The sequence below is a fragment of the Zerene cesonia genome, chromosome 14 (genome assembly GCF_012273895.1).
Source record: "Zerene cesonia ecotype Mississippi chromosome 14, Zerene_cesonia_1.1, whole genome shotgun sequence".
In the NCBI taxonomy this organism is placed as follows: Eukaryota; Metazoa; Arthropoda; class Insecta; order Lepidoptera; family Pieridae; genus Zerene; species Zerene cesonia.
The window spans coordinates 2,205,194-2,233,025 of record NC_052115.1 but is presented as its reverse complement, the minus strand read 5'-3'; the positions used below and the strand labels follow the sequence as shown (position 1 = coordinate 2,233,025).

Genomic DNA, 27,832 nt, shown 5'->3' with positions numbered 1-27,832 from the left:
TAATAAATGTTATTTGCAGTTAACAATTTTCTTTTTTCTTTATTACAATATTTATGGCAAGACTAGGTATATGTATACGATATACATTAAGGTTGTACGTTTCGTCCGTAGCCAATGATTCGCTCTTAGCGAATTCTTCTTCATAAATTATTAGCGTATACCTCTTAGCAAATTTATAATCGACCTCCTCGTAATTTTGCGAAAGCAATGTTTAAACAACTTTGATCAGACTTAACAAAAGGTCCTTACCACGTAACCGTAATTTACTCAAAGGGTCACGCTTCGATCCCTTGTTGAATAAGGTCCAATCACACGTTATTTACTCACGTTACAAAGGTACTCCAACTTGACAATCTCCAAAAGCGAAGACGGGTGTAATTTATTATCATTATACTTGGGTCTCTCCATCACATATGTCTTGGGTAAACACGCCCCGCTTACGACTACTTCGCTTTTGCTGCAGGAACACGCTTCGCACTTGACACATTTGTTGTCTTTCACTTTGTATCCCCGAGCGCATTTGAAACAAGTCACTTCTTTCATTGGTGACCCGTCGAAGTTCTGCGTTACTAAAACATTTACTGTGTGTACCTACATGCTACACGCGAACAATGTCCTGCCGAAGGTATTCTTTGGTCTTTCCGTCAGATCGGTATAATACAAAACCAGTGTACTACTTATAACATTATGCAAAGTATTATCCTAGATCTTATATAGGTGTCCCATAGTATTATATATCACGCTATATATTAGCTTCTCCTGCATGTTTGTATGTAAACGACTCCTCTAGACTTAATTTTTACCACGTTAAACGGAAAGATTTAATTTGAGCTTTGTACTTGTAGGATCGGTGGCAATACAATAATTTCATGATCTTCATTAGGATCCTTAAATAAACTCCAACTCTTTTAATACAGTTGATACTATTACTATCATTATAGTGTGTTTTTCGGTTTTCTCAAACTATACATTTTATTTACGTAATCGGCGTATGCAAAACTATAAACCCTATTAAGCATAGTACTAGACCACCGGCGGAACACCCTGTATATTTGAATGAATAATCCTACCAATATGTCAGTAGACATATTGATAAGATTATTCATAGTATAACTACATCAGTGCATAATATAAAATTGTTAATTTATTGAAGCTTTTACCAAAAATATATTAATTAACAATAAATCTTGACGTACCAGCTATATAATCATTGGGACACTTTCTACACACAACTCTGCCACCAGACTTCTGACAGCGTCGTGGTACACACGTAGTGCCATCTTCGGATATCAACTCCGTCGAGTTACAAGGCTTACATTTTGAGGTCCCAACCGATATACTGCTAATTGCGCAAATACATCCAAAACCTAAAATGTTTGACTCACATGTGTAATTACGATTTGATTCGCTGTGCTTGACATATTTATGGTATTATGATTTCTTTCTCATTAAGCTAATTTTCTTGAACAATGTAGATATATTTTGATTTTATTTGACTAAAGATTTAAATTACGAATAGCAACTGTAATAAAATATGTCGAAATTTTGACTTATTTCGAACAAATTATCCGTTAACAAATCAACGGAAAGCAAAGAGATAAAAGTAAATACCATGAAACAAATAATTACCGTCAGCTGATGGCACCATAGAATGGTTGGTGTTACAAGATCGACAATTCATTATAGTGGTGTCGTAAAATTGGCCAGAGTCACAACTGCTAGGCAACTTGAGTCCAACTGCGCGTAATATCAATAAAAATACGAGGAGAAGCATTTCCTTTATCCACTTAAACCGTCCAATTAGCGAGTAAGTAGTTGTTATTGCTACTTTATATAGTTTTATACTGAACTTGTAAAAGCTTGTATAAAAAAGATACTTTCAATAAAATTCTGCAGAACAAATGAACTGTCTCATTTATTACCGTCTTTTGCTTTGTTTGATTCGCAGTTATTGTTGCTAGGCAACAGCTAGCAGTGTTAAATTATGGTAAATTAGGTAAATTTGATGTAACCGACAATTATTTAAATACAAGTTAAGTTACCATTAAATGACTGTTTGTCATAACATTTTCATGAATATATTAAGTAGATCTTAATGGTTCCCTATTAATATTTAGAATTATGGTAAATAAAAATGATAAAATAATGTTATGTCTGGGATACTTGATATTAAAAAAAAACAACTAGTTTAAAGATATGAGAAAAAATAAACACTCTGAATAATTAAATTCATAGTATTGTGTGTCTTATATAATACGAGTAGGTGCTCAATTACACAATTGCTTTTTTTGGAATTCGCCGTGGTTAAAAAAGACCCCGCACTAGATCCGCCCGCGGTTTTGCTCGCTTATTAAAATATCCAGATTATTATCGATGTCAGTCCTAAATTTTATCGAAATTTTTATTTTACGTTTATATTATTATCAAGCAGTGGTAGTTTCAGTATTATAAACCAAGATCAGCAACAGCACATACTGATTTTCGTGTAAGTAAGAGTATCTTTATGATCAACGGCTATATATGCCCTATGGCTATATTCTTCTATTCAAGTACTCCTTGTTAAAAACGTATACACTTGCAGAAAACTTTATAAAATAATACAAAAGAATCTATCCAGGTACAGCCCAAGCGATCAGCTAGTATAAAAATAGTATCTTTGTAAATCTATTTTGGCTTTGCAATGTTCTAAAAAACAATAGATGATTAATAGTAGTAAAGCTCAGGCTTAATTGCCTTTTATGAGTATTGTGAAAAATTCAGTTGTAGACCACGAAACAAAGATGAACTTGGTCTTAATACCTACGTTAAATTATTTTCCTATTTTATTAATATTATTAACCCAAACAATCGCTTTTGACCATGTAATAAATACATTGATTGAGGAAAAGAAAATCATAGAAATCGCAATTGAAATATCCAACAGTAACTTCAACTATAGAATAGAAACCGTCGTTGTTTCAAAGGATGTTGATGAAACGATTATTAATAAATTCCTCCAAAGCTACAAAGGAACTGTGGTGGTAGAAATGAAGAGAGACGGACCACCTCCAAAACAAGTTGTTGTATTCGTGGAATCATACTTTTCGTTTCAAAAGATACTGGGTATGTTGAAACCTGACCTAAAAGGAAAGTCGTTAATGCATAGTGGAGCTAAACTTGTCATTATATTATTGTCACACCCACACAATCTTCAGCAAATTAATAGTCTCCTATGGGACTATTATGCCATTGATGTAGTTATAGTTGTCGAACGGAAAATAGGAAAAATTGCTCTATATACATACTTTCCATATAAAAGCGAAACGGAGTGTGCTAATGTGGAGCCCACGTTGATCGGGTTGTGGGGTGAAAATATAAATAACGAGAGCATATTATTTCCAGATAAAACGTCTAACATGAATCATTGTCCTTTATATATTTCCACCAATAAAGTCTACCACCCGGCAACTGAACATAAGATTCCTCTTCAAATAATTAAGAAGACACTGCATACTATGCTGCGAGATATATTAAATGGCACCCTTGTGGTAATAAACAGAAAATATACAAGCATTGATTCTGACAGTGCTATGAGTTGGTCTGAATCGCTTAACGACGTGAGTCGTGGAATCGTTAATTTATCAACCTGCACTGTATCGCTTGGATTTGACAAAGGGGGTTTGTTCGACTATTCAGTGCCATATTTTAGAATACGGCTAGCTTGGATAGGACCACCCACAACGTTCGGCTCAACACTATGGAAACTGTTGGTACCTTTAAACGGATATTTATGGCTTGTATTGCTTATCGTTTCTTTTATAGTCATAATTATTCCATACATATCGAAGATTCATTGCGCTAAGCCATTCTGCCATCGATATTTTAAAAACGTTAACAAATTGCGAAGGGTTACTTTCAGAACATGGGGCGTCATGGTAGGACAACCCATACGAGTTAAACCAAGGAGATTTCGAGATTTTTATATGATCAGTTTATGGATTTGGTTCACTTTTATTGTTAGAAGCGCTTATCAAAGCGTTTTAATAGGAGCGTTAAAGACCGATACCATTATTGGTAATTTTCTAAATTTACAAGAAGCTGTTGACGATGGTTATCATTTCGGGGGTCGTTCAGGTATATTAGCGTATTTCGAACACGATCCAATAATTGAAGATCGATTTCAAGTAGTGCTCGAATCAAAGTACGATCAAACATTTCGAGATGTTTTAGAAAATAAAAAGAGTTTTATTATTGCAAGTTCCTTAGAGTACGCGTGGACATTATGTTTGGCCGAAGCTATAAGCGAAAAAGATTGTGGCTATGTATTGCCCGATTCAATACTAATGGTACCCTTAGTAGTTTGGATGAAGAAAAATTCACCATTCGTCCGGCCATTATCTGTGTGGTTACCACGATTGATAGAAAGCGGATTGTTGATTAAAGACGCAGAACAAAAACCACTACAGGATATTATTACATCGGATCCTACGCCTCTCACTATGAAACAAGCTGTTAGCTGTTTCCTATTACTCATTCTGGGTTTTAGTTTATCTACTTTAGTATTTATTCTAGAATTATTAAACAAGCAGTCTTGTTACAAAAGAATTGTTCATACCTACACTCATTAGGATGATTCATAAAAAATACCATATTCTTTTTAATTATCTTTATTAATAAAATTTCAAGATATATGTATCTATAGCTTAATTGACATACAAAATATATAATAAAATCTTCTACCACTTAATCTAAAGGGGGTTATTTCTATTTTAATTTACTTAATGTATAAACCTTAATACTACTTTTAATTAACAAAAAATAATGTCTAGAAATTAAACAATGTTTATACTTCGTTGCCTAAACTCTATTAAGACACTACAATATTCTAAGTTAAGAAGCTAAGTTATTCGTTTAATATAAAATAGAATATAGTATCGTCTTAAAAAATATCCAAATACAGATCTGTGACGCTAACTCTTTAAATATTCGTGTAAAGCTAGCTGTAGCGTTACTTATAATTAGTTAATTTTATATCAGTATAATTACCAAATCTGTAAAAATTCGTATAAAAATATATACTTGTGTATTGTGGAATGATTGAAAGGGAGCAGTTTGCTTCCGCTTTGCCCATGGTACATATTATATAATGGAGTAATAATATTACGGCACTCAAACAAACAAACAACCAAACTGTTCAGCTTCCATATTATTAGTATTAGTATTGATTATGTACCTGCTATACATATTACATTGAATACTTCGATCAACAATACCAATCAGATAAACCTCGAAAAAATTCGTATCGACAGATACACTTGGGAAGTAAGCTTTCACTTTATTTCGATGCGAAGCTTATTTTTGTTATGATTGTGAACAAATGTTGTGCTTGGATAATCTTCCCTGCGCACAGAATTGTTTATCTTTGATTTGGTACGTGCCCCGTTATCTATTTTGTAGATCGAAAATTGAATATTTAAGGATGTGTATTGAATAGCAAAGAACTAACATCATCATCAACAGAAATTGTACAAGTTACGAAAGTAAAGGACATAAAATATACAGAATTATAAATGAACAGAATATCAAAAAAACATTAAGATAAATTGATCTGAAATTGGTATAAAGCGAAATGAACCGTCGTAAAAGTACAAACTCCGCAAAGTGATTTGAACGAATTCTCCTAAACAAGGTTAATATAAACCAAATCACGTTCTTTTTTATTAACAGTCAATTTTATAAGATTGACACAATTACAGGATATTAAATAATGTTACGAAACAACGATTTACAGTTTTTGATCAAAAGAAGAAATAGTACCGAGTATGTATTCTTTAAGATAAACTTATTTGAATTAAATATAGAGTTTATAACGCCGTTTTGAAGAGATTAATACATCATACGGTATTTATATCATTTATCATATCATTTATATTTATATATTTTTATTTATCATTTATCACTAAAAGCTTTGAAATTAAAAATAGAACATTCCATATGACTTTAAAATGTGCGCGCCATTAATTATTGTTATACGAAATTGCGTGTTCAATCATTCGCTAGCTTATAAATCCCTATAGCAATAGTTGGAGTAAAAACGTATCGGGTAATTAATCTTCTACATTGTTTCATAAGCGATGAAATGCAACATCAAATGTATTTTAGTTTGATTTGGGATTTTTGCTATAAATCTTATAATTTACTTTATTAAACTACGTATTCTTTATGAATAAATAATAACATTGAATTGTTATCAATTTTTCGTTTGTGAGATATAAGGAATGAATTGGATTTTTGTATCATTTGGCCAATGGATGTTATTTGTGGCAAAACATGTGTAGGTATAAATATGAAATCCCGTGGTCGATTGTAATCTTGAACTAGTTAGTTTATGCGTAAATTGTTTTAGGGGTGATAACTGTTGAAATCCAAATTGTACTCATGTACAACATATGAAATTGAATTTTACAATTTGAACCTGAATGAATTGGGTAAAACTATTTTTTCTGCAAACAAGCGTAAAATTAGTCGTTGAAACCGACTACTGTCAGGGTATGTGTGTCACATATAAACACAAGTATTATATTGGGGACGAAGTGGTAACGCAATGTTCGGGTATGTAGGTACGTAGGAGTATGTTGAGCGCGTCGGCTAGGCGGCGAGCGTGGGCGGGTCGACGACGAGGTAGGGCGCGTGCAGCAGCGGCGGCGGCGCGGCGGGGAAGAGGATGGGGTAGTGCGGCGGCGGCGGCGGCGCGGGCAGCGGCCGCGCGCCCGGCTCGCTGCAGTGCAGCAGCCAGTGCGTGAGCATGCGCCCGCGCCCCTTCAGCTCCACGTCGCCGCGCCGCTCCACCTCGAACGTGCCCCACTGCGCGAGCAGCGCGCGCGTGCTCTCGCTCAGGTGGATGCGCAGCGCTACAGGCGACGCACTTCGCTCGTCATTCGTTCGCCACCACACCACCCAACCCCACAACTTATTACAGAGCCGACGACCACAAATATGCTATGTATAGATACTAAAATTCTAATACTAGAATAAGAAAAAAATCTCCATATTTTGAATGAAAAATGAACCTAAGCAATATAAAAATAATAAGTCTTACGTTGTCCAGTAGATTCCATCCTGCTGGCCGTGTTGACCGTGTCACCGAACAAGCAATAATGCGGCATTTTAACGCCCACCACGCCCGCGCACACCGGCCCAGAGTGTACACCTACCCTCACCTAATATGAAAGTTATTTAAAGTAAAGAAGTGTAATTTTTTTATTACTGTTACTTATTATTATTCTTTTATTCTGATGTCTATGTATGTTAATGCTCTTCCCTACTCTTATCCTTTAATTTCTCTCAGTACAACCGGTTGTCTGAAAGAAATCGCTATGTAGCAATTAAACCGCCATTAGTGAAAATGTTACCTAGGTAAATTCTCATTGAGTAATAACTAATCTTTCCAGCCAAAAAAGCATAAATGAAGGATCACCTCAAGCCGATGGGTAGGTCGGTGTCGCACCACGAAGGAGCGCACGGCCTCGACGACGGCGAGCGCCATGAGGCAGATCTCGCGCGCGTGCTGGTCGCCGTTGCGCTCGGGCAGCCCCGACACTACCATGTACGCGTCGCCTATCGTTTCCACCTGCGGTGCAATACAGGTGGATGCTACTCACTAGTAGCTGATAGATTTTGATTTCTTGTAACTTGAAAATTATTTAACACTTTAAGTAAGGTTCAAATTACGAGAAATCAACATGCACCAGAAAATATTTACATAGATATTACTCTAGTTATCTTGTTTGTTTTTTGTTTTTCAGAGGATTCTGGGAGAGCATCCCCGATCCTAATTAAAGCGATATACTTTTATTTCCACTACTGTACTTTGTTATTAACTTAATATACCTATAAGTGATCGAATTGATCATCTAAACAAAATGAGTGAAAATTGGATTCTTCGAAGACTAAATAATCTGTCATTTCGCTTTTTATTATGCACATTCAACAATTAAATCTATTAAAAAACACATAGAAATTAGTTAGAACTACAAAGAACACATAATAATATCTTCGTTGGAAAGTTATCGATTTTATCTGTGCTTAAGAATACAATTGCTTTGTTATATCAATAAATAATAAAAAAAAAACAAAATAGAGAAGGAACTACGAAACGATTATTTTTATTAACGAATTTATTGCTACTTCAAAATCTTTACTTAAAAGTACACTCCATTTTCTTGACAAAAAATACAAATCAGGAAAATGAAGCAAATTTAAGTTCAAAGTACGACTGAAAGATGAAAAGGGTAGGAAATTGTACCCTCATTTATCTGAGGAACACGGGTTAATGAAAATTAATTCGAGCTGTTCATATTTTGCAAGAAATGTGGTACTTCCGTTATCTAATCTAACCAACCCTTATTTAACATTTTCTTTCCTATGTGAGAGGTAAGTATTATATTCAAGGACTTCAGATAATGAAAAATATTGTATAAATGTATATTTCTCGTGGCAATTAATAAATGGACAAGTTGCACATATCCCCTATACAAAGGTACACATTTTAAGAATTTTCTGAAAATAATTTAGTTTCTATAATAAGTCACTACAAACGACAATTCTTTACCAAGCGTTAATATTACGTATTTTTGCATTGTTTTCTAAGTTCATTGGTTGTAACCTCTACCATAACCACACAGTTACGTGGTAGTAACATCTACTATAAGCACACGGCTCCACGACTACGCAGTTGCAATATCAACCATAACCACCACGGCTATGCAGTTGCAACGTCAACCATAACCACCACGGCTATGCAGTTGCAACGTCAACCATAACCACCACGGCTCTGCAGTTGCAACGTCAACCATAACCACCACGGCTACTATGCAGTTGCAACGTCAACCATAACCACCACGTCTATGCAGTTGCAACGTCAACCATAACCACCACGGCTCTGCAGTTGCAACGTCAACCATAACCACCACGGCTATGCAGTTGCAACGTCAACCATAACCACCACGGCTACGCAGTTGCAAAATCAACCATAACCACACGGCTACGCAGTTGTAACGTCATCTCACGCAAGTGATACCCACCTTATAAACATCATAGAAGCCGATAATCCTATCGAACGTGCTGTACAAGTCATTCAACAGATCGACCACTTGCATCGGCGTGGAGGCCGCGCACAGCTCCGTGAAGCCGACGATGTCGCTGAAATATACCGTCACGCACTCGAAGCTCTCCGGCTGGACCACCTCGCCGGCCATCAGCTGTTGGGCGACTGGCCTAGGAGCGGAGATTCGTGTGTTAGATATATATATATATAGGATAGTTAGATATTTTAATAAAATACATAATACAATAAATAACAGTTATTGATATTTGGTAACAAATGACAAATTTTATAATAATTTATTGGACGTGGACGTTATGATGAATCTTATCTAATACGATATATTATACGATTACGAATTTTTAAGGAAATATTGGAAATATGATTATTTTGAGAATTTATTAGGTACGTATAAACGTATATATAAATAAAAATAACTAAGTAAAACACGAATAAAAGTTACCTGGGCAATACTTGGTACAAGAGTTCTTCTGAGCGTCTCTTCTCCATTGAAAGTTGTTCTGTTTTCTCTTCCACGAGCGACTCCAAATTATTGGCGTATTGCTCCATGCGACTCAGGAGATCATCCATTAAGTTGTCGCAATAGCCTCTGCCGTAATATTAATTCATTAATACCATTGAACAAATTTCTCAGCTAAATTTTGAATTTAGAGAATCAATTTTATATAAAAAATTATATGAAGGCATTGGTAACTAAAAACTTTGTTCGAATGAAGACAACTCCAAAAAATACTCAAATTAAAATCTCTATGTTTCAGTATTCTTAGCGCTACTTATTGAAGTAACCATAAAATAAGCTGAACACAATATAACCCCACAACGACAGTAATTGTCATCAATGTAAATCCCTAGTGGGTTAAATTAGTACTCGTATTATGCACAAAGGCCATCGTTTGTCCAACTCCTACATTGGGGGGGGAAATGCATAACTACATAGAACGAAAAATAGACTAACTTGATATAATTGGCATTAATAGTATCAAAGCTGGGCCTGTCGTCGGGCGCCTCGGCCCAGCAGCGCGCGGCGAGCTCGAGCAGCTCGGCGGCCGCGCCCGCCGCGCCGCGCGCGCCCGTCTCGCTCGCGCACACCACCGGCCGGAATGGCGGCGTCTCGTGCGCGCACACGCGGGACACGATCTCTGAATTACAATTTTTAATTTGAATTTCGAACAATGAAACAGTTATTGAAATAATATTTAAATATAAATATAGATAATAGTTATTTAAAAAGCTAGCCGCATCACGCTGCGCAGAACACAAAATCAGGTATCAGCAGGACGTGAAGGCGACTGTTCCATGCGCAAGTTTGTACCGACGGCTAGATTCAGGGTGGTCATAAAGACTGGCGGGTGCTGCAGCTTTTTTCTTGCACACATGCACAAAACTATAAAACGATGTAAGAGATGTGGCGTTTTTTTAAATAACATTTCTTTATAATGAAATAGTTACCTATAGATAATATTAATAACAATGATCCATGTATAACTCATTCTCTGCTTTTACTAAATTAATGCACATATTTTTTAAATATTATGGAATACACTTCATTGTTAAATAGTCTATTTAAAGTAATACCCTAAAGTAATACTATGTCTTACTGTACAAAACTCTCTATATAGAACCCCTCACCCTTGTTAGTCATAGTAGGTGTAAAGTGGTGGAACGGCCCCGCCCTGAGGACGATCTCTTCTAGAATGATCGCGAAGCTGTACACGTCGCCCTTGAGCGAGGCGAGCACGCCCGGGTACACACTGCCCGCCACTAGCTCCGGCGCCGTCCAGAGTAACTCTAATGTAGTATATATTATAATATAATATAATAATTCTATGAATACCATAAAAATACTAGAATACATGAAGAAAATTTAAATCAAGAAGGTGATTATATATTACTTTAATTTATAATCAGGAATAAGACACAGTAAATATAATTAAGTATGAGCTAATAACTTTATTCAATTACGACATTGTAAAATAACAATATATTTTTAATGAGAAAATTAGCAAGAAATAAAAAATGTTCCTTAGAGTGTTTAGATATTTCAAAAATACCGCGGAACTTTATGTTCAAAATTACAATTGTTGAATTAAAACTACTACAAATACTAATTTTCAGATATACGCTTTACATCTAAAGCATGAAATGCGAAAAATATAACCGTAAATAAATACGCCAAACAAACGTACACCCTCTCACAATTACCATAACAAAATCACTTACTATAATAGTAAGAGTCGTCCTTTATCAAGTCAGTGGGCGTGCACAGGGTGTTAAGCCCGTAATCGGATATTTTGAGCACGAACCGGCCGTCGATGAGACAGTTCGACGAGCGCAGCTTGCCGTGCGCGCCCAGCCCGCTGTGCAAGTAGCACATACCCTGATGGAACCGAACAAGGATACGTGGAAAATTTTTGAAAAAATGTTCCTACAACTTTTTTTCACATTTATAAAGCACTAGCTGCGCCTCGCGGTTTCATCCGCATAAGTCCGTATCCCGTAGGAATATCGGGATAATAAGTTGCCTATATGTTATTCCAGTTGTCCAGCTGTCTACGTACCAAATTTTATTGCAATCGGTTCTGTAGATTTTGTGTGAAAGAGCAACAAACACACACACACATCCTTACAAACTTTCGCATTTATAATATTAGTAGGATTTCAATGCTATTAAAACTAAAATTTTAATTAAAATATACGTCGACATTGTTTTAAATACCATACAATAAGATATTGGATATCAAATTTTTACAAGTTATATCCGAATCGAAACGGATACAAATCTAACATACCAACAAAAAAATTTAATCCGTTAATAAAACATTTGAATATGATATACGAAAAATTGAATGCTAGTACATACTTGAACAATATCATGTACAAGTGATGTCCTAAAATTCCAGTCCAACTGCAGTTCTTCATTAGCTAGGACATCCTTTAACGAGCCTTTAGGACAATACTCCGTTAGTATAAACACTAAGGGGCAGTCCACACACGCGCCGATAAAACGCGCCGTGTTCTCGTGTGATACGTTACGGGCCTAGAACAATTACAATTAACAATGTAAGATAGGTGTCAAAGTGCTTTATGTTTTATTGTATTGATAAACAAAGTCCTCAAAGTTTCAACTGAATGTCATAAGAATTTTTCATAAACGGAAAATTTTGTTAGAAATTCTTATAATATACAAGATAGGTCATACTAAGAATAAGATAATTAGATTGATTATATTAATTAAAAGAATCAATAATTCTGTTATAACTGTAAATGATCCAACTTCTCAAATAATACTTAACTTTGAATTTAAAAAGATTACTTAATAGATGCGTGGTATTATAATAATTGTATTCAAACATTTCAAGCAAGACTTTCAGTTTAATTTTATTTCATACCTGCTTTATCTCCCACAATAGTTTTTTATTCAAATCCAGTTTCTTTCTATGTATTTTCTTTACGGCGACGCGATTTCCCTTATACAGGCCAACCGTGAAAGAAGACAATGTGAGAGAAGGTGCCACGGGCGACGCGTTTGTGTTGCGAATGTTCCAGCCCAGAGATAACTGGTGGAACATTATAATTTGTAGATATTTTAATTAAAAAAAAAAACTAGCAACTTTATAGGAATTTAATTAATAAATAATTATTATAATGGTGAATTTAATAATTAACGGGTAATTTATTAAAAATATAAATAATTGGGCCTTGTGTATCAATTGCTAACAACCAAATTTCAAAATTGATGTCTTTGATATGATTAATTTTCATGAATTGGCGTCATATTGGGAAGTTTTGCCACTGAAGCCACGTGATTGTTAATAAATATTTTTTTTTTATAATATCAACTGACCTCCTTCATTAGTTATCACGTTTTAAAAAGGAGTCAAATTAAATTCACATTCAAATTTAACTTATTGCATAACACATTACAACATCTTAAATGACAGTTACACCGACATGCAATTAATACAACATTATGTCAATATCCAAATCTTTTAATAAATTTTACACAAACAACTTATAATCAAAATCATATTATCATATCATCACAAAGTGATTAAAATTAACATGAAGTGCATAATATTCCAATTTGTATTTAACAACAATTCGATTAAACAAGAAAGCATCATCCACTCACAGCATACATCCACATAAACATCAAATGTTGATAACAAAATAATTGAATTACTTTTCATTTCAATTACCGGAAGGCTTCTTGTAATTGGTCCGAACAACCAATAAAACACAATGCACTTAGCCAGTGTTAAATTAAATTAACTTCATTCATTTCATACAATCGCTTTAACGATGCTATCCAATTAATTGATTGAATGGAAGTTTATTTCTATATTATTTTTCTAACCTTCAGCGCATCGCGGAAAATATGGGTTTAATTAAATAACTAAAGCAATTAACCAATTCCCAGAATGAAAATAATCATCAAGCCTTTAGCTCGGAATTTAATTATAGCGACACTTAATATAGCTGGAAACTTAGAAAACAATATTTTTAGTAAATTAAAAAGGAAAATGAGTTTCATTATTTACCAATTGTGCAACGAAAATACATATTAATTTTTTTGCAAAATTTACAGTTTGTTTATGTTTATGCTAATGAAATAATTCCCGCGTTGTTTTAATTACCTTAAGAACTTCATTAATACTATGAAGAGCTGGACTAGCTCCGAGCCCCGACGCCACTTCTACGAGCACCTCTTCGGGCCTCACACGCCACGCTGTATTATTTAATTCAGCATCTATTTTCACCAATCTGAATAAATTAATTTTTTGTTTCAAATTGTCATCGTAATTAGAATATGAATTTACCAGAATTTTTTGAAATAATCTAATAAATATCTCCCCGCTTTTAGGTATAAAGCTATGAAAAAGCTTGATGTTCCATTCTCCTTCTTACGTCTAATTTGTTTTTTATGCCTAAAAATACTTACTTGTATGCAAAACAAGAGGCCGTTATTGCGATTGTAAAAAACACAGCAAGCCCAATGAAACAGTATAATATGACTGTTTGCGCTTCTGAGCAGCGTGTAAAAGAAAGTAGATTAAGTAATTTAATATGTTAGGTGAATATTATGGAATATTTTATAGTTGCATGCCATAATTAGTTTATACAAAGACCATTTTAAAATACTTGTAAATATTTAATATAGAACATAAACGTAATAAGACGTAATTTAGAATGGTAGAAATTATGTTGTCTAAAGAATGATAATTCAACAAGTACAACTCCACGGATTATAATAAGAAAAGGCAACTTTATACGATACTAGAACAAGTAACAAGAAATTATGACATGACGTGTAATCTCGTAGCTCCACTCGTAGCATACTCGTAGAGCGCGGTAATAAGCGCTACATTGCTGTTCACTTATTCAAGTGCTAAAGTTTTGTATGTTTTAGTTTTCCGAATTTTCGACTACAACTTGTTTAATTACGTAATGGCCTATATATAACACATATACTTATTTGAAAAATACACAATCAGTCCTTTTTTTAATGCATATATTAACTACGAACTCCAATAGATTTTTTCATGAACCGATAAAATTTTTTTAAAAAACCATTTCCGTTAACACGTCTTTAAATAAAAAAAAAACATAATTTCATATGGATTTTGTATATGTTTTCCAAATTGTGTATTCTTTACTCGTAGCACTCTCGTAGAACTAAATAATATAGCGATAGACATTTCGTAAATATATTTTCCACTAAATGAATTTTATGTTAAAGTGCTGCGGACGCCGGAACCGAATGCAGGAGCGTCTTTTCCGTTTTCATTATTATAATTTTTTCCATTACATTATAAAAAAATAGAGAATAAGTTTGTTTTAAATTAAATTAGTTTTTAAAAGTTTTTTTTTTGGGGCCTCCAACGCAATTACTATCCAGTATCCAACGTGTGTAGTATGTAGTATGTAGTATGAGTAAGTAGTGGGCCACGCACCACCCTGGCAGATGGGGTCGGTGCCGAGGAAGCCGCAGCGCGGCTTGTCGGGCGGCGGCGCGCGGCGGCCGCCCGGCCAGTGGATCGCCTTGCCCGCCACCGGCTTGTAGCTCATGTTCAGCCCGTGGTAGAACGCCACCACCTGCGTGGTGGTACAAGTGACAGTCTTTAGCGATTGCTAACGTTTCTGATGTTGTGGACTGAACATGCTGTAGTGTAACCAACATGCTATTATTATAATACGAGTACAAATATTTAGTACTACAATTTTCTGACGGTGAATTATCGATATTTAATATACAATTATTATTATTTTTTATGGACAGTCATTACTTCGAATAAAATTATGAGCTTAAGAAATAAAAAAATAAATAACAAAAAACAACAGAGTAACTAGTAGCAAAAAGTAAATAGAAATATACCTCAAACTTGCCAGTAACAGGATCTAAGTCAAGTATTGCATAATCAGCGTCCCGATCGCCCACTGCGTCGATCCGAACGTGTCCAGTTATACCTGAAGTAATATTATTTATTAATTTTATTTTGTAATTTTGTCTTTTTTTTGCGTACACTTTCCTTATGTAATTTATTTTATTATTCAGTGTGTATGCAAGCTCTTGATCAAAGCACTTTAAAATAACCATTGCATAACGTATTGTATAAATCCCAAAACATCCCACTAAATAAGCTTTAGCAATAAAACAATAAATTGAGGGCGTACCAATCGCATATTCGTCATTCACAGCAGCAATAACATTACTTTGCATAATTAACTTTAACACGTTTTAGACGATATATGGGGACATCTGTTAGGGGTTTTGATGTACTATAAATAACATACTTTATCATGTATTAAACGAATAAATTTAGATGAGTAAATTATGTTCATATTGTGTTATAGTGAATCCGTTGTTATTTAAGGTGGGAATTCCGCATTAAATTCCTTAATTGACAAACTAAAATTCTGCTATCACTAATGCTCTCTTAAATGTAATTTTTTAAATATTTTATTACTCGAATAGCATAGCCTCACCATGAAAATCCCGTCCCCACATGCGCCGAGTGATGTTCCTCCCGTCACGAATGTCACCTCCCTCCGTGAGCGTCTCATTCAGCGCCATACCCAGCAAGTACACTCCGTCGTAGAATGCGCCGATAAAAAAATTGACCTTCAGAAGTGAATTCGGCGAAATCGGTTATTTTCATTCATATCACGAACTTATTAAAAAAAGTTTTGCGAAATTTCTCAAACAATTAATATATATGTCTGCGTAACGACTTCCTTCGACGACCTCCGCTTTGTCAGAACAGTTATATGGACAATAATAAGAAAATCATTTCCTTTAAATTAACAGCACACAAACCTCCTCCCCATCCGAGAACGTGTAGTTATAGTGCTGTCGCGCCATACTCCGCACCGTGTCCGCGAACTCGTCGAAGCGGTCGCCGGTTGGCAGCTTGAGCGACACGCGTAGCAACGCTTCGTAGGCCGCGCGGGCGGCCGCGTCGCGCTCGTCCCCCGCTGCCCAGCCCGTCTCGCCCCAGTACCCACCCTGGATGTATTATGCTCTATTGTGCACAGTTTACGTAATAATACAATATACATAACAATTAACTACCCCTTTACGACATCTAGACGAGTATTAAACGATAAATTTTTAATTTCGAGAATGACTAAGCTGTCTCTTCCGGACATCAAATGATTTAGGTTAAACATTGGGGCAAAGACAAAGGGCGCTAAGGCAATTATGAATGATACGATATTTTATGGGATATAGTCCAGCAAAAAATCTAGAACATGTTAATTTAGTATAGAAGGATTATTGTTTGGTATTATTTATTTCTATTAATTATTACGCTCTTTGTAAAAATCCTAGCCTCTTAATCCAACCATATGTTGATGTTCGCATCGGATTACAAAGCGTTATCCGAATATTTTACTCCAAAGTATCATCCCAGGCATGCGGGAAGAAGAATATTTAAAGATCCTGATTCCTGATTGATCAAAGTAAATGTTCCTATATTACTTATCACATCATTTAAGCCCGCACGCCTTAATGATTAAATGATATCATGTGTCACAATTTCTCGTAGACGCATTTTGTAGCCAAATGTGCTACAACGAAACTGAGTAGTATCTCTGTAGCACAGACTAAAACTAAAACAACTAAAAGTTTTATGAGTAGGTAATGGTTTTAATAAACATAGGAATACAAAATGTACACAATAGAATTGCAATTGAACCCACGCTGTCCTGAGATATCAAAAAAGTACAAAGGTGAAAGAAAAACAAGGAAATTTCCTCAATGAATGCCTTTACTAGTTATAAAATTATTCTTCTTGATGTTTCCACTTGTTTGCATTATTTTTAATTTCATCATTGGGTACATCCAACAGTTCCGAGAATAGAAGCTGCCCGAGGAAAAATTTAATGTTACTTTAAATTCAAACGATTATTAAACATATACACATAACACGTTATTTAAACTGGTCGGTTTGTTGGATCACACAGAGCAGTGTATAGTTCTTATAGCTTTGTAGCACCAATAGTTTTGACATGAAATGTATAAATTAGACAGACAAACTAAAAAAGAGGTAATTAATTGATAACAACATCTTTATTCATCCAACTTAAAATGATAGGTATTAAATAAAGGACGTATTGTCAACAATACCTGAAATATTTCAACATCAAGGAATGCCCAGTCGCCCCTCGTCATGCCGAGCGAGTGAGCGGCCAACAGGAACTCCCGCACCAGGGAGCCCCTCACGCTCAATATCACCACTGTTCAAACGAGATAAAGAACCTCTTTGTGATTATTGTTGCTTTTAAAATTACGCTTTGAATATGCTAGCGTGTTTTTTCGGAGTAAAATGTTATATTGAGACATTTAACGCATTGTGGGTTTGTTTAATAGTTGTGTAAAAAACGAAACAATGTTTATTTATTATTTTGTTCTAGCTAAAGATAGTGATAGTGATATATTAAAATTGGTACTGTATTGATAAAATAAGATGAATGAATTAGGCACACGAAAACATACCTCGTGCATACATGCTGACATCCCGAAGCAAAGCCTCGCAGGACTCACGTTCATTTCCATCTAACTCCCTGACAGCTTTCAAAACCCCTTCTTTTCTCAAGCCCCACTCTAGGCTCTTACCTATAAATAATCAGCTAACTTAATTAAAGTAGTTAAAAAGTTCATGCATTTATTAATTACTAGTGGTCCGCTCCGGATTCGCCTGAAGTACATAAATAGCCTATTAGCACTCAGGGTTTACATATGCATATATCCAAGTATGAGAGGATTTTTGAAATTGTTCCAGTAATTCCTAAGATTAGCACGTTCAAATAAACAATCTTCAGCTTCTATTCGACGTAAATATTATTTTGACAGCTGCCCTTCCAGGAAGCGGACATGATTTATTCAGGTTGACCCTAAAATGTTATTCAGAATCGAGATATGGAACAATGTTTAGAGGACAAATACGGGTTTGTTTCTTTAGCTTTAAATTTCCTATCAGTAATTCTCTAAACGAACTCGCATTCTAACATTACCAATCAACCAAATATTAGGTATACAAAACCTAAATCACCAGAAAAATAAACTTAAGCCTTTAAGAGATTCATACTTAACTAACAATATTACCATAACTTGGCATTATATTTATAAGCTTTTGTAGCAAACAAATTAATTTCATATACCATACAACGGATGTATGGTTGTAGGTAAGTTAAACGATATCTTACGTCTCAGTTATGTGAGACTGCGCTAAATTTTTATCTTATATTTATCTAGTCTTTATGTCAGTAGATAAAAATTTAATAAGTAGATTTATTGTTATAACATAATTGGACATTTTTTAAATAAAACTTTAGTTTGTAAGCAAACAGCAATCCTGTCATATTATCCTCACTTAAATGTAGTTTATGGGAGGAGGTAACAAATAACAGCGTGTAAAATATTATAACGCGCAGAGCGTCCCAGCGCGGGACACTTGTGAATTATACAAAACACGTGTAGTCTTTGAATTGTATTCTACATTTATAAACGTTCTTAGTTCTTTGCTTTTCGTTATATATCACAGATAACTAAATAGTCACTTCGTTTTCTTTCAATTATCTTAGGTAAATAAGGATTCCCCACATTCAATTACCGTCTGTTGTTTCAAAAGATTTATCGCTTGTCCATAGATGACAATAAACAGTTTGCAATGGATAATTACATAATTAAGTTACGCTTTCTAAATAACTTTTATATTATATTTCAATTAATTATTAACATTGGCATTAATTAAATTCACACTATTTAAACAAATTTGTAGCCATAGTTATATTTGTATATATGCCTAGAATAAACCATTGCAGTTGATAAATATAAATAAGTTGATATAATACAAACATGATATCGCTAAAGTATTCATCACATTTCCGCAAATAGATTGGGCTAAGTCCCATAGTAATTACCTTGGAATAGAAATTTTCTCATTTTAAAGGGTATTTTAATGTTTTCATTGCATATTTTATAACTGTTTACTTTAACACTTATACATTCATATACCTAGTTTTACCATACTAAAACTAATTAAACCAAACAAATATCCATATAACTTAGCTTAATTTAGAAAGTCATTAAAATTTGTTTAAGTAACCTAATATCATAAACTTGTATGCTTACAGTTTTTTTCTTATTTCAAACTTACCAACAGTCAATGAGAAGAGATCAGATTTATCCAGTAGAAGAGCGACATGTGCCCAGCCGAAACGCTCAAACACGCTGGTAAAGACTCGTGGCAGTCGACATTGGCAGTAGGACATACGAGTGAGTGTGGGATACTTGCCCTTATCATTGAATAACGTCTGGGGCTAAGAATTAATATAAAAAATCTTCAAATAATAATTATAAAATACGCAATAGGACTTCAAATACATTTGATTCGAAACACGTGGTCCTGGCTTAATGCATATAAATGTATGACGTGAGTGATTAATATGTAAAACTAAATAACTCTCTGAGGAATACTAACTGAAGTCATGAACATAATTGATATGTATAAGTTAATATTAAAAAACATATATTTTTTTCAATTTCATATAATTATATTGTACATGTGTTCTGATAATGAATGTACTTACCCTCGTTCCTTTACGAAGATTCCGTAATCTATGCATCCGACTGACGACACTTGCTGGAGCTGCGAGTTCGCCTTCAGACGGGGGCTAAGAAATTAAAAACATGGCTAGTTACACCGATTTTAAAATGTTTAGATTCGTAAGTTTCTGTGAATTATACATGCCTGCAGACCTATTACCTGCTACCCCTATTATCTAAGAGTTTGTTTCGCTTTGTACTCTAAGGATAATTCTTCCATTTATTTAAACAATAAAAGATATTTATATGAACCCTCCACTGCAGTTTAGTTTTACAAAAGAAGAATAGGTTTCTAGGCAATACGGCTAGATAAACTGCACGATACTAAATGAATGTAATATAAAATTAACAATAAGTAATAATTACGATTTTAATAAGATAATAAAAGTAAACCACGAATAAATTCTGATCCTTAACAAGACCACAATGAGAAATCATACATATTTGCTCAGATCCTTTTGTCAATAGACTCAACTTTTGTGCTCGAAAGGTTATAGGGCTACGCGTGCCGTTTGTGGAGAACAATTCAAAATATAATAATGAGAAAGTAGCTCATTCCATAATATCCTTTTCAATATTCAGTTTGATACTTTTGACAATAATTTAATGTTTAATTAAGGCATAGTTGACTTTTTAATGTTTTTATTTATATTTTAGTTAAGAAATGCCATACAAAATATATAAAACACTGTACAAAATTTGTATATTATAGGTAGTGTTGAATAAAATACATACATTGTTACAAATGTTTGCTTTTGCAAAAAAGTAGGATTAGGAAATATTTACGAAGCCTTCCAAGTCAATTCAATGAGCCGCAATCTCGAGCAAAAATGAATTTTAGATTGGCACCTAACACCCGATACTGACTGAAAATATAAAAGTCGAACTTCAAAACAATATCGAAACCATAAAAGTACACTTTAAAAGAGACGACAAGGTCATCTTACCGCATAATTTTTCTTAGTTCTGTATTGAATGCGTATTCAATTATAATTTTAATTGAACTTGTTGCTTAGCACGTCATCAATTCTACAAGCCACTCATGTCTAAGACAAGTGTAGGCCACGGTCACGTCTTACATTTGTTAAGACTATATAAAACAGTTAAATCCTAAGAAATCCATTGTTTCGTTGACCCAATTCTCGAAATCATTTTGTACGGAATTTTCTTATATATATAATTTAATAGAGCTTTTTATTAATTTAAAATAAGATTAATGATTGGAATTTCGTTATTTAGTGGCATGAAAATTGTTTAATCTTTTTTTTCATGTGGGAGTCGAGCACAGTTCGCCACGAATTGGGCCAGCTCGCACCGGGGAAATACCACACCCCCCCTGAAAACCGGCGTGAAATAGTAGTAATTCTACTGTGTTTGATACGGTGTAGTAGTGGAGTGGGTAAGCCGGAGGCCCGTGCCCTTTTCCTCGCCCTCCCAGTCCATTTCTTCTTTCTTGTCGTCAATCCTTTCCTTATCACTTTCCCCTTAAAAGTGGACAACGCATTCGCAGAGGAAAGTTATTTAGTTAGTTCATGGTGGAGTTCGCTCCAGACGAACCACCGGCTCAGTTGCCTATTTATGTCATAAAAAAATTGTTTTGTAATTTAATAATTTCTTTGGAGCAAATAATACCACCTCGCTTTTGTGACGAAGATTAAAAATATACTTTTTCTTGAACAAGCGCAAAATAGGGCTGTGTGAAATGAATTATAACCCAAGGAAAATACTATACCTAAGAGCTGTAGATATATCAAGCCTTGACAATAAATTCAACAAGATTTTTTCATAAATGGTTTTTCAGCGTGAAACGTCGTTCACCTCAATAGACATTCCTACCCCGTTTTCTTCTAAAAATATCAGTTAGCAACAAGCAATCTGGAACAAATCGCAACCCCATCCGATGATAGTGTCGCTCGCCTCATTACATTACAATTCAATCCCATTACGCCGCCTCAATGCCAAGTTCGCAGTGGGACGACATTCCTCGTGCCCCCACGCGCTTTCACACTGATTTGTTTGTAGTTTGTACCCTTGACCATACGTTGCACCTCAGCACTTGTGAAATGGACCGATTTATGTGCGTGTTTTAGAAGATGAAAAGCTCTCCGTAATGGAAAAGCCGTAAATTTTACTCTTGTATGTTTTGAAATCTTCTAGAAATGAAACGATCGGTGATAAAATGGTATTTTGTACATGTGTGTCTTTAAATTTAGAATTTAACTCTAATAAAATAATTAGTAGCACAAGTTAACATATAATTCCTATTATTTTTCTTTTCGAGAGTCGTAGATACATTTAATGTGGGTGTCGAATATGTTTCGGCAAGTATATAATGGGCCAGCTCGCAACGGCTAAGGTACTACACTCCCACAGAAGATTAGATAAATGAGATAGTAGCATGCAACTGTATTTCGTGCGATAAGTGGAGAAACTGGACGCCCGTTTCCTTATACCCATCGCAGTCCATTCTATGTCCATTGTCTTTATTCCCGTCGTTATTCATTTGCTTGGTCTGACATAAACATAGAAAGAGCGTTATTTCAAAATTGACGTAGGAAAAATTAATATGCGATATATATACGAGTGAATTCCGAATATATCAAGAATATCGAAAAAGACACAATAAAATTTTTATGAATATTAAAACTGCATTTTTAAACTTTTGAATAATCATTATTCGTACCCGTGAATAAAACCCGAAGATTTTGAATAAAAAAACACGCACAGGTGTACCCTATATTATGGAATGAGTAGATGGAGTATGTGATAAAGAACGAATCCCGGAAAACATTTTTTTATTGTTTGCGTAATCTTTAAATTTGACCAATTGTTCAAAACAACTGCCTTTATTTGCTTAATTTATTTAATTTATAGCAATATTTCTAATTTTAATTAATGTTTCCTATTGTTATTTTACTGTCTATGAACTTCGAACCACGGATTGGTGTTGATATGAATATTAAAAATGAGAACAAAACATAACAAAATGCTCTCTGTAGATGGACCATGTTCAACTATTATACCTTTTGGACTATATACTATATGCTAAATAAAGTTTCATTTAGATGAATCTGACCTGATAATAATGATTAATAGTATTCTACGAACGGATTTTTATTCAAGGCTTTTGAATAATAAAAGCATAATACCTTGTATTCATTATTACAAACACAAACAGAATGACGTACCTATAATATCATTATATAAAAAAATCCTTGAATCAATTGATCAACCAAAGAAAAACATTATCTCCTATTCTAATTATATTTTTGGAATATAGAGGATACCTATCCTCAGTACCTACTGACCAGAGTATTCATCGGAGCAGAACCAAACAGAAAAGGAAACCACAAACCGGTAGCAATTAATATATTCGTACTTCATTAATTATTGTTTGACTCATTACCCCCTGCCAAAACTTCTCGTAAACGTTTAACCTTTATACCTAATTAGATCCAAAGATGTCTGAACTTTTATGATACATTGCTTAGCTAAAATAACAAGAAAGTACCTGTATTTCGTTTAAATACTTTTTACTAAGTTATGAACGGTATAATTTATGGCGATTCAGATGACCTGCTTTATAAAGTAAGCACAAACTCTCAGGTTTATTTTTACTGTACAATAAAATTGTACGTTAGTTGCTTTGTTGTGATATTCCACAGATTTAGAACTGGGTACCTATATATTAACAACGAGCGATCAGGAATCACGATGAATATGTTTTTGATATCGGTTTAGTAGTTCCTAAGATGAGCGCGTTCAAATAAGCGAAAAAACGAATAAACTCTTCTGCTTCAGCAAACAATGATCCCATGGGCAACAGAAGAATTTTTATAATCATGTTAACAGGTTAATTATGTACCCATTGTTAGCAAAACAAATAAATGAAGAAAAAGGGTGTCGGTTTTAACAAATAATCAGGGATGGTAACGGGCAGTGTTCCATAAAATAAATTGGACCTTCTTTGTGCGCAAATATTAACCTTGTCCTGAGAAATTTTCTCTATTTCTGTTTATTATAATGCACTATTACATATACATATAACACGATAGGCTGGATAGGAACGGCCCATTGCAATAGAAGACGTATATATTTTGATGATTGATTAAATTAAATATTATTTTCAAACTCAGCATTCATATTTAAAAAAATTATCTCAATCTCTTCTCATTATGAGACTGCCTCATCCATAATTAATAAAAGTTTTCATGAAGTTTTTAAAACTGGATCCGTAAAAACATAAGACCAAATTAAAATTTAATGAATGTAAATGTACATATTCCAATAAAAATTACTGAAATGTGAAAAAAATATCGGAAAAAAAAACTTATATCTTCACAAAATTAAAAATCTGCTTACAATTCAAAAGGGGGTTTGCTGATAGATGCAGAGATATTTCTGAAAATACCTGTTAATAATACCTATCAGTATAATATGATGTACTATCTCTACAGCGTAACCTGCTTTTATTGATAAATGTATATTTTTACTATTCCAATATAAAGAGAAACATACAGACTGTGCTAGTATCAAATTTAATCATAATCGAGACAAACGGTGAAACTGTTGCGAGCCGAGATTTGGTAATCCTACCATTATTTACATTTCGAATTGTTAAATAATCATTTAATCCTCTTTCAATTATAGCAGAGACGAATAAACGAATGGAGAGAGAAAATTGACGCCAATGTTCTGTAATTTTGTTAGTAGACGACTCACGACACGTGTTAACCTTTCGTTAAAGGATAAACATGGATGTGTATCTGTTTCTTGAAAATAACATATTTCACTCGAAAACATATGGTTTTCATCAAAATTTTTTATTAATTGGCGGATATTTCACACTACAAAGTACGAAAAGTACAATACAGTGTAGGAATCAATATAAAAAATTATACAAGTGTTATATGTATCCTATTTTATTTTGTAAATGACGATATAAATAATCATATAACACATATAGCGAAGTTTCTAATGTTTTAACTCATTTGTTTTAAAAATGTTTTTTGAAACAAATGAGTTAAACATTTATTTGAGAATTGGGAAAAATAATTACTGCTCTTCCCCCTAGGGTGTAACTTTACCTGTAAGTATAATTAAGTTAATCCGAAGCTTTCTTTATACTGAAACGAAGTTTCGTTTAATCTCCCTCTTTAATCAAATACATGATTAGTAAAAAGTCAGGGCAAGAGTTCATTAATCTAACAGACCTCTCCTCAGGGTACACTTATACTTTATTCATGACTTAATTACGCATAATTGGATGTATCTATCTTGTCAAGATAAATGTCCATCTACCTTGTACTGAAATATAAAAAATACAAAATGAATTAAATAAAATTAAAACAGTATTCAGTTTCGTCCAAAGAATAAAATATTTAAACTTGCGTAGTCTATTGTAAATGTGTTGGTACACAAATTAAATGCTATGTCCCTTACAAACATTTGTATCGGAAAGTTTTGACAAAACGATAACAACTTTCATTAACTACTTCAATAAAGGTAAATAACTTCCTTATGTGAATTTCTGTTAAAACTAAAGGAAAATAACGTACAGAACCATTTATCATGAACGCAACTAAACTTAACTAAATCCCATTAATCGTATGAACGTCATGAACGTAACAATTTTTTTCATAGAGAATAAAAAATCTCCGTTATTAACTATCTCATTAAAGTGTACCCGTAACATGGCTATAAGAACTGACTTTAAAACCCTCATTAAGATCGCGTGTTTGACATTGAAGTTTTAATCAAGATGTTCGTTATCCTGATGGCCAAGGTTAATATACACTTTTAAATGAAGCTCGAACGAAGCTAGGTTAATAATGAACGACTTCAGATAATGAGATTGTGAACGTATCAAGTATCTTTAGCGTACAATCGATTATATCGTTAACTTTATATGAAATCTAAATATGTATAAATTAATAAGTTTAAAGGAATAAAGAACCCAAACATGAATTGAGGGCTTTTAAAATTTTTTCAACACAAACGTTAATTTTGATTCATATCCATACAAAGTCATGGCTGAAATAGTTCTTAAAATAGAAATAAACATACCTGGTCTCCCATCCCAGTGATGATAGGTGTGTTCCAATAAGCTGCAAGTCTAGCTACAGGCTCCAGGGCGAACGCACAAGCCGGTCCAATAAATGCGATCACATCGTCCTTGAAGTGCATGTCAGCTGCTAGCCCTGGAGCAATCGCGCCGGAACACGACGGGTAGCTAATGGAAAATACGAGGAAATAATAGAACAATATATTGTTCTTTCAAGGTTTGCGGAAAGTTTATGAAAACAAGCGTCGTTATTGCATCTTGCAAAGTTCTTAAATTTAATAACCTTTTGCTTGTTGCCAGTTTTTTGCCCACAAAATAGAAGGAAATGATATACACGATTATTACCATACACGTGGGATTTCCAAGATAAAAACTGTCCTATGCACTTGCTCGGTCTCTTACGAAATGTTATTGATCGTTCTTTCCAAAAAAAGTAATTTTCTTTTTTATTTGAGAAAATATTTTTACCTTCAGTATTAAGAGTACTTTCCCTTCTGAAGGTATTATGAAATCCCACCCTGTTTATTGCAGATAAAAGTTGTTTATGTGCTGTCGAAACTGTTGTCCTTAAAGTGCACTACATCTGTACGTAATATGATTAGTTTAACAGATATGTGCGCAAACAAACAACGTTCCCCACAGGTTGTTTCCTGAGTGTATTATAAAGGTAGGAAAACTTTTCAGATTTGTGTTGATGCAGGCGAATAATAAGCAAATGAGAAATGAGGATACAGGGGGAACTCTGAGCGAATAAAGTAATCAAACCCGCACCCCCAATCTTATTCATTTATCTTGTACCTACCTACGTCATACCTTAATTTTGGTGAGTTTTGAAAAAGAAATAGAACGAATTTATAAAATAATATAACCCTTAAATCACATTGTTCATTATTCCATATATAGGTCACAATTTGAGAGTGGATAACATTTCATTAATCCCCTATTAAAATGAGAAATACATTTAATTAACACAAACTAATACATCGCGCTGAAACCTACGATTCGAGCCACAATGTATTTATATATGTATTATGTAATATCAATAAACAGATTTTCAGGTGTAAAAATGTCTATACCGGCTACCGTAATGTATCTTTAAATAACGACTCCTAAACCTTGACGTGGCTAGAATAATAAGATATTGGAACACTTTATGAAGCCACAGCGATGTTATCTTTGTAAATGGCGTCGAAAGATGATGTTATTTAACACCACAAAATAGCGAGACAGGAAACCATTACCCATTACCTTTTTATGGGTTTACCGCGCAGTTGCGTGCGAAAATTCAAATTTTGATTTAACGCAAAGTTAGAAAGGAGATTAAAATTTCAGATAATCCAGGCATGAAAGAACTGTCTATGTTATAATACTAATTTTTATCATAAAATGGAAGTTATTCGAATGTGTATGATAAATTAATCTTTGATGAGCAATTTTTCCGCTTCTATATTAAAGAAATTAAATGATAAACAAACATTAGCTAAGTGATAACACGGCCTGTAGGTATAGAAAATGTGATAATTTTATTAATATACTTTCTTTATTATCTATTTTT

At 33.9% G+C, this 27,832-nt stretch overlaps 3 protein-coding genes across 3 annotated transcripts in view; 1 reads left to right on the top strand and 2 right to left on the bottom strand.

The window, feature by feature from the left end:
- LOC119831902 (meckelin-like) overlaps positions 1–1,681 on the bottom strand; it is a 7,468-nt gene extending 5,787 nt beyond the window's left edge. The window contains exons 1-3 of the mRNA XM_038355472.1: positions 1,630–1,681; positions 1,197–1,367; positions 324–569 (exon numbers count right to left, since the gene is read on the bottom strand). Coding sequence (XP_038211400.1) covers positions 324–569; positions 1,197–1,367; positions 1,630–1,681 — 469 coding nt within the window. The remainder of the gene's footprint in view (positions 1–323; positions 570–1,196; positions 1,368–1,629) is intronic.
- Positions 1,682–2,780: 1,099 nt separating this feature from the next.
- On the top strand, positions 2,781–4,607 carry LOC119831901. Its single transcript, XM_038355471.1, has one exon. The coding sequence runs from the start codon at positions 2,781–2,783 to the stop codon at positions 4,605–4,607; it is 1,827 nt and encodes a 608-aa protein (XP_038211399.1).
- Positions 4,608–6,536: 1,929 nt separating this feature from the next.
- Positions 6,537–27,832, bottom strand: part of LOC119831832 (atrial natriuretic peptide receptor 1) — a 23,088-nt gene continuing 1,792 nt past the window's right edge. The window contains exons 2-21 of the mRNA XM_038355375.1: positions 26,280–26,445; positions 19,765–19,828; positions 18,102–18,221; positions 17,733–17,842; positions 16,422–16,610; positions 16,091–16,226; positions 15,480–15,571; positions 15,061–15,199; positions 14,046–14,130; positions 13,741–13,867; positions 12,493–12,660; positions 11,964–12,140; positions 11,324–11,480; positions 10,733–10,891; positions 10,059–10,242; positions 9,546–9,692; positions 9,063–9,255; positions 7,457–7,609; positions 7,079–7,199; positions 6,537–6,890 (exon numbers count right to left, since the gene is read on the bottom strand). Coding sequence (XP_038211303.1) covers positions 6,628–6,890; positions 7,079–7,199; positions 7,457–7,609; positions 9,063–9,255; positions 9,546–9,692; positions 10,059–10,242; positions 10,733–10,891; positions 11,324–11,480; positions 11,964–12,140; positions 12,493–12,660; positions 13,741–13,867; positions 14,046–14,130; positions 15,061–15,199; positions 15,480–15,571; positions 16,091–16,226; positions 16,422–16,610; positions 17,733–17,842; positions 18,102–18,221; positions 19,765–19,828; positions 26,280–26,445 — 2,950 coding nt within the window. The 3' untranslated portion in view covers positions 6,537–6,627. The remainder of the gene's footprint in view (positions 6,891–7,078; positions 7,200–7,456; positions 7,610–9,062; positions 9,256–9,545; positions 9,693–10,058; positions 10,243–10,732; positions 10,892–11,323; positions 11,481–11,963; positions 12,141–12,492; positions 12,661–13,740; positions 13,868–14,045; positions 14,131–15,060; positions 15,200–15,479; positions 15,572–16,090; positions 16,227–16,421; positions 16,611–17,732; positions 17,843–18,101; positions 18,222–19,764; positions 19,829–26,279; positions 26,446–27,832) is intronic.